Here is a 7858-nt window from a genome sequence, read left to right as displayed (position 1 = left end):
AGTTAGACTTTAAGCTACATTTTCACCAAAAATGAGACAACTCCGTCAATTAGTTTGCAAATTATGGAGTTTTAAACAGTGGATACATTTTTGAGACCCTTCTGTGTATTACAATTACAATGAAAAGTATGAAGTTATGGCTTCAAAACTATAAAAAATAGAAAAACGGCAGACTGTTTACAGTTCTCCAAAGTGACCACGTTGCTTTTTTGAGGGTCGACTAAGCTTTAAGTCGAAAAAGCAGTGAAAGTATGTAGATAAGGTTCTCTCACGCCCTCTTCGCTGGCCTACGCAGTCGAATGGAGAGCGACACTGCAATGCGTTAGCTAAGCCAGCAGAAGACCTCGCTGGGCTTCTCTAGACAAAAGCCCGCTCTCTCTGCAGAATTTTTCGCGGCGCTGGGTGGGCAGAGGCGGCAAATGAAGCCGCCGCGATGTTTCCCCTGGGTGGCGTGGCACCTCCACACTAAGCCAGCCACGCGAGGCGGCGCCGTTATAAGCGGACCGAGACGACGTGGCGCCGAGCCGCGCCGCGCCGCACGCAACGCCCGCTGCCGCTATATGAGAAGCCCGCGTCCGCCTCAGGGATCACTCGTCCTCCAGACAGCACCATGGAGCACACGGTGAGTCGAGCCGCGCTCCAATTCCACATCCTCCGCTTCTCCTATTACTTTACAACACTGCCTACCTTTTCTGCAGTTTTCGCACGGACTTTTCATTCGCAAAATTTTTCTTTTCATCTTCATTCAAGACATTCATTTTACTTTCGAATATTTCTTTTCATCTTCATTCGAGACATTATTTTTACTTTCGAGTGATTTTATTCTGTTCTCCATCTTTTCCTATCTTGTGCTGTTTCTTTCATCTCTACAACTACTGCACCCAAAATCCTTTATAACCTGTTCAGCACGTTTTCATTCTACCTATAATCCTACTATCTATCCCACTTTGGCCATTCGAAGTAATTACGCTAGTCCTTTCATATTTAACTTCAAATGTACTACAGCCTACATTCTTTTCAATATTTATTGTGTATTTTAGTTTGTTTGCGCTCCTACTGTTTCCCTTCGGCCATCACGTGTAGACATGTTAATCTTTTATATGTCTAACTTCACAATTAGTAAACCAAATATCCTCTACTATATGCTTTGCACATATTGTAATTATTCGGTGCATTTTCAATTTCATTGTTTTTTCTCTTTCCAACTTCTGAGAAGATACTTTTATTTAATTGCACTGTCTGGATTGGTTGCATTCTCTCCGCCATCTTTCCTGTCTTGCGCTAATATTTTCATCCTTAGCTTCATGGCTCTAAGCACTATGGGACTTAACATCGGAGGTCATCAGTCCCCTAGACCTAGAACTACTTAAACCTGATTAACCTAAGGACATCACATACACCCATGCCCGAGGCAGGATTCGAACCTACGACCGTAGCTGCCGCGCGGTTCCGGGCTGAAGCGCCGAGAACCGCTCGGTCACAGTGGCCGTCCCTAGCTTCGTCTTCAGCTTTAGAGCTGAATTCTCTGTGGTATTTTTAGCATTTTTTAATTCTTTGGTACCCCTACTATCTACATTCCTTCGTCTACCCTGTGTAATCTTGGTAGTCTTTTCGAGTCTAATTTCATAACTACTAGATCTAACTTCCCTACGGAATCAATTTTGCCCAAATCAGTTTTTGTGTGCCTCTGCTATCCTCTTTGCTTCCACCATTGTGTGTAACATTGCTAGTATTTTCATGCATAACTTCATAGCTACACCACATAACATCAGCTACAATCTACCTTGCAAGTTTAATCTCTGTGTGCCCCTACTATCTCCTGTACGCCAGCCATCGCATGTAATCGTCTCAGTGTTTTATGTCTAACTTCGTAACTACAACACCAGCCATCTCCACAAACTGTTATCAACACGTCAATCTTTGTGTGTCCCTACTTGCTATCCATCCGTTTTATCAGTCTACGTCTTCCTTATATCCAGACAGAAGTTGTTCTCAAGGTCAGCTACAAAAATTAGCATTGGTTTCTTTACCCCTTGCACTTTCATTCCTCTTCGGAATTTTTATGATTCTTCTACAATTAAGCATTTAAATATCAGTAGATTTTAATGTGTGGTTGTCGAGTTATGCGTACGACTCGCTATAGTCTATTACTGTTCCGTAAGTAAATTATTATTTCTGTTTACCTTATACGTTTATACATCATATTCGCGATTTTACTAACGTATAAATACTCAGTAGTTACTTTAGGAAAACCATTCTTGAAGTAAGTTTCAACGCATAGGGTATCATCACTTTGTGTCAGGAGAAAAATAGTCTACCAAAGTTGCTTCAAACTAAGATGCTGAAGGTGATACTCGAAAAGTTGAGTCATATCAAGCGGTTCACTTGGCTCAGTGGCTCTTCCTTACGTTGATACCATTACGGAACTCTCAACAGAAATACGACTTCCGTTCAAAGGAGATGCTACATTTTTTATTTCTGTTACGGTCCTTTATACTGCGGCATTTGTTTACTTTGTCCAAAACGTTATTGTGAGAACAACACTGTTCTCTAGGTAGCTGAGCTGAGCGAAGTGTTGTGAAGCAAAGTGAGAGCTGTTTTCTGGCTTCTTGGTCCATCAGCTGAAGTGATTCAAAGCTGTCAGAGCATAAGGACGTTCCGCAAATATAACAGAGGACGTTGAAATGCTAGAAATCCCCACGAGTCGTAGAAAAGCTGCTATTAGACACAAGTTTCATCATCAATGAGCAGCGGCGGACATATGGTGGCCCTGGTTATTTGACGCTTCGATGGCCCACTTTCGATTGCACACAGAGACTTACTGGAGTCGAGATCCCCCATCAACAATAGAAAGCTTTCAACAGCATTCGAACATGACACAGAGTTTTCCAGGACCTACAGTACAAATGGGTCCAAAGCTCATGTGCTCAGAGTCATTTTCATAGTACTTAATTACTTCACGATCTCTCAAATATACAAAATCTATTCACATAATGTGACTATGTCCCTTTCTGCCAACAATCGGCTACAGTGTGGGTGGCTGCAACATCAGAACGTACCCAAGTCTGTATGAACTGAAGGATGCTGCAGTATCCTGGCAGGATGACTGAGGCAGTAATATTTAATGATTAAGTTTGCGTCCATTTTCCTTAATCGGCTATAAACTTTTGTAGTGTAAATTTAGTGTTCATTTTATTGCTCTTTTAATATTTAACTTATTTTTCATTTTAATGTTCTTTTGATTGTTGATTTTAATGTTTTTAACTGTTTATTTTACTATTCACTTTACTGTTCTTTTTACAATTCTCTTTTTATAGATTATTTCTGATGATTTAAAAGCCCAGCGTACCATGTATGTCCAAGTGGTTAGGTCAAACGATAAGGAAATAAAAATGACTTACGGAATCGAACGCCCTTGCGTTCTATCGAACTCCGCTGTCCAAAAATCAACCGGTGAGTTGTCGGTTTGTCGGTGGATCTCTCAGGTGAAACCATACGTTTTAGACGAGAACAGATAGGCATCTATCTCCTACGAGGGTTAATTCAAAAGTTCTGCATAATGTAAGACAGAACTGAAGAAAAGTATTTGACTAAATAGCTTAACAGTTGTTGTTGTCGTGGTCTTCAGTCCTGAGACTGATTTGAGGCTGCTCTCCATGCTACTCTATCCTGTGCAAGCTTCTTCATCTCCCAGTATCTACTGCAGCCTACATCCTTCTGAAACTGCCTAGTGTATTCATCTCTTGGTCTCCCTCTAAGATTTTTACCCTCCACGCTGCCCTCCAATACTAAATTGGTGATACCTCGATGTCTCAGAACACGTCCTTCCAACCGATCCCTTCTTCTAGTTAAGTTGTGCCACAAGCTCCTCTTCTCCCCAATTCTGTTCAATACCTCCTCATTAGTTATGTGATCTACCCATCAGCATTCTTCTGTAGCACCACATTTCGAAAGCTTCTATTCTCTTCTTGTCTAAACTATTTATCGTCCACGTTTCACTTCCATACATGATATACACTCCATACAAATACTTTCAGAAACGACTTCCTGACATTTAAATCAATACTCGATGTTAAAAAATTTTTCTTCTTCAGAAACGCTTTCCTTGACATTGCCAGTCTACATTTTATATCCTCTCTACTTCGACAATCGTCAGTTATTTTTCTCCCCAAATAGCAAAACTCCTTTACTACTTTAAGTGTCTCATTTCCTAATCTAATTCCCTCAGCATCACCCGACTTAATTCGACTACATTCCATTATCCTCGTTTCGCTTTTGTTGATGCTCATCTTACACCCTCCTTTCAAGACACTGTCCATTCCGTTCAACTGCTCTTCCAAGTCCTTTGCTGTCTCTGACAGAGTTGCAATGTCATCGGCGAACCTCAACATTTTTATTTCTTCTCCATGGATTTTAATACCTACTCCGAACTTTCCTTTTGTTTCCTTTATTGCATGCTCAATATACAGATTGAATAACATCGGGGATACGCTACAACCCTGTCTCACCCCCTTCCCAACCACTGCTTCCCTTTGATGCCCCTCGACTCTTATAACTGCAATCTGGTTTCTCTACAAATTGTAATTAGCCTTTCGCTCCCTATATTTACCCCTGCCACCTTCAGAATTTGAATGAGAGTATTCCAATCAACATTGTCAAAAGCTTTCTCTAAATCTACAAATGCTAGAAACGTAGGTTTGCCTTATCTTAATCTTTCATCTAAGATAAGTCGTAGGGTCAGTATTGCCTCACGTGTTCCAACAATTCTATGGAATCCGAACTGATCTTCCCCGAGGTCGGCTTCTGTCTATTTTTCTATTCGTCTGTAAAGAATTCGCGTTAGTATTTGCAGCTGTGTCTCATTAAACTGATAGTTCGGTAATTTTCACATCTGCTAGCACCTGCTTTCTTTGGGATTGGAATTATTATATTCTTCTTGAAGTCTGAGGGTATTTCGCCTGTCTCATACATCTTGCTCACCAGATGGTAGAGTTTTGTCAGGACTGGCTCTCCCAAGGCTGCCAGTAGTTGTAATGGAATTTTGTTTACTCCGGGAGCCTTGTTTCGACTCCGGCCTTTCAGTGTTCTGTCAAACTCTTCACGTAGTTTCATATCTCCCATTTCATCTTCATCTACATCCTCTTCCATTTCCATAATATTGTCCTCAAGTACATCGCCCTTGTATAGACCCTCTATATACTCCTTCCACCTTTCTGTTTACCCTTCTTTGCTTAGAACTGGGTTTCCATCTGGGCTCTTGATATTCATGCAAGTGGTTCTCTTTCTCCAAAGGTCTCTTTAATTTTCCTGTAGGTAGTATCTTACCCCTAGTGAGATAAGACTCTACATCCTTACATTTGTCCTCTAGCCATCCGTGCTTAGCCATTTTGCACTTCCTGTCGATATCATTTTTGAGACGTTTGTATTCCTTTTTGCCTGCTTCATTTACTGCATTTCTTACATTTTCTCCTGGCATCAATTAAATTGAATATTTCTTCAGTTACCCAAGGATTTCTACTAGCCCTCGTCTTTTTACCTATATGATCCTCTGCTGCCTTCACTATTTCATCCCTCAAAGCTACCCATTCTTCGTCTGCTGTATTTCTTTCCCCCAGTCCTGTCAATTGTTCCCGTATGCTCTCCCTGAAACTCTGCACAACATCTGGTTCTTTTAGTTTATACAGGTACCACCTCCTTAAATTCCTACTTTTTTGCAGTTTCTTCAGTTTTAATCTACAGTTCACAACCTATAGATTGTGGTCAGAGTCCACATCTTCCCCTGTAAATGTCTTACAATTTAAAACCTGGTTCATCAATCTCTGTCTTACCATTATATTATCTATCTGATACCTTTTAGTATCTCCAGGGTTCTTCCATGTATACAACCTTCTTTCATGATTCTTAAACCAAGTGTTAGCTATGATTAAGTTATGCTCTGCGCAAAATTCTACCATTCGGCTTACTCTTTCATTACTTAGCCCCAATCCATATTCACATACTATGTTTCCGTATCTCCCTTTTCCTACTCTTGAATTCCAGTCACCCATGACTATTAAATTTTCGTCTCCCTTCACTACCTGAATAATTTCTTTTATCTCATCATACATTTCATCAATTTCTTCGTCATCTGCAGAGCTAGTTGGCATATAAACCTGTACTACTTTAGTAGGCGTAGGCTTCGTGTCTATCTTGGCCACAATAATGCGTTCACTATTCTGTTTGTAGTAGTTTACCCGTACTTCTGTTATTTTATTCATTATTAAACCTACTCCTGCATTACCCCTATTTGTATTTATAATCCTGTATTTTCCTGACCAAAAGTCTTGTTGCTCGTGCCACCGAACTTCACTAATTCCCACTATATCTAACTTTAACCTATCCATTTCCCTTTTTAAATTTTCTAGCCTACCTGCCCGATTAAGGAATCTGACATTCCACGCTCCGATCCGTAGAACGCCAGTTTTCTTTCTCCTGATAACAACGTCCTCTGGAATAGTCCCCGCCCGGGGATCCGAATGGGGGACTATTTTACCTCCGGAATATTTTACCCAAGAGGACGGCATCATCATTTAATCATACTGTAAAGCTGCATGCCCTCGGGAAAAATTACGGCTGTAGTCTCCGCTCGCTTTAAGCCGTTCGCAGTACCAGAACAGCAAGGCCATTTTGGTTAGTGTTAGAAGGCCAGATCAGTCAATTATCCATACTGTTGCCCCTGCAACTACTGAAAAGGCTGCTGTCCCTCTTCAGGAACCACACGTTTGTCTGGCCTCTCAACAGATACCTACGGTACGGCTATATGTATCGTTGAGGCACGCAAGCCTCCCCACCAACGGCAAGGTCCATGGTTCATGGGGGGAGGAAATACCTTAACAGAGCTTCAATATAATCTCAGTTCTTTCTTATGACGGCTTCCGAACGTTTTGGGAACTTCTGTATTCCGGACAGACCATGTTCATTGTTGAGCTGTCTGATTGTTTGGGTCACCTTACTGGAAGCTGTATCAAAACGTTCTCCACGGAGTTGTTTCTTCTTGGGAAACGAATATAAGTTTGGTGGACTGACATCAGAACCGTGTGTTGGGTGGGGAAGTGTTTCCCAGCCATATTTGTCGAACGTTTCTCTCACTGGTAGGACAATATGCGGTCTTGCACTACCGTGCAAAATAAGGACACCTGCTGCAAGCATGTCAGTCCATCTTCTACGAATTTTCAGGTGTGAAACATTTTAGAGAAACAGCTTGTTACAGATTTCCGCTAGGATACTCTATTTGTAGCTATGAGTCAGCTCGCATTATGCACAAAGATCATTATCAGTTCCACCTCTGATCTTTTTTATTTCGGGCGTGGAAAATTGGAACTTTTCCATCGTGGGATCTGAGACTTCTGTTCTGGTTGAAAATCTCGTATCAAGGTCTCATCAAGTGCAGCAATCGCTTATGTTCCTTCTGTGCGACAACGTTGAAACAATTCTTCTGTTACTCTTTTGCGACCTGTTTTCTGCCTTTCACTCAGATCATGCGCAACCCATCTGGCAGCAACTTTTCTCGTCTTTACCTTTTCAGATATGATTCTCCTAAAATAAAGTCACGGACATTCTGGCCTCATACGCTGTTTCGTCACATGCTTTTCGTCGATTCTCTCAAAATGTCATTAACAATAACCTGAGAGATGTAGTCACTTGCAGTTGACGGCCTTCCACGTCTTGCGTTATCCTCAGTGCTTACCCGAACTTTACGGAAATGAGCAGACCACCGCGATACTGAGCTACGATCCACAACACTATTTCTATACACTTCTCTCAAAGTGTTGTAAATTCCCATTGGGTTCTTTCCACGAAGAGATTAGCCTTTGATATT

General features: G+C 41.4%; 1 protein-coding gene across 1 annotated transcript in view; it reads left to right on the top strand.

Annotated features, from left to right (window-relative positions):
* The first annotated feature begins 516 nt into the window (after positions 1-516).
* The window catches only part of LOC126234639 (uncharacterized), a 30528-nt gene continuing 23186 nt past the window's right edge, over positions 517-7858 (top strand). The window contains exon 1 of the mRNA XM_049943369.1: positions 517-622. Coding sequence (XP_049799326.1) covers positions 611-622 — 12 coding nt within the window. The 5' untranslated portion in view covers positions 517-610. The remainder of the gene's footprint in view (positions 623-7858) is intronic.

This window comes from Schistocerca nitens, chromosome 2, assembly GCF_023898315.1.
Source record: "Schistocerca nitens isolate TAMUIC-IGC-003100 chromosome 2, iqSchNite1.1, whole genome shotgun sequence".
Classification (NCBI taxonomy): Eukaryota; Metazoa; Arthropoda; class Insecta; order Orthoptera; family Acrididae; genus Schistocerca; species Schistocerca nitens.
Note: the sequence above shows the minus strand (reverse complement) of the source record. Positions and strands in the feature narration are given on the sequence as shown.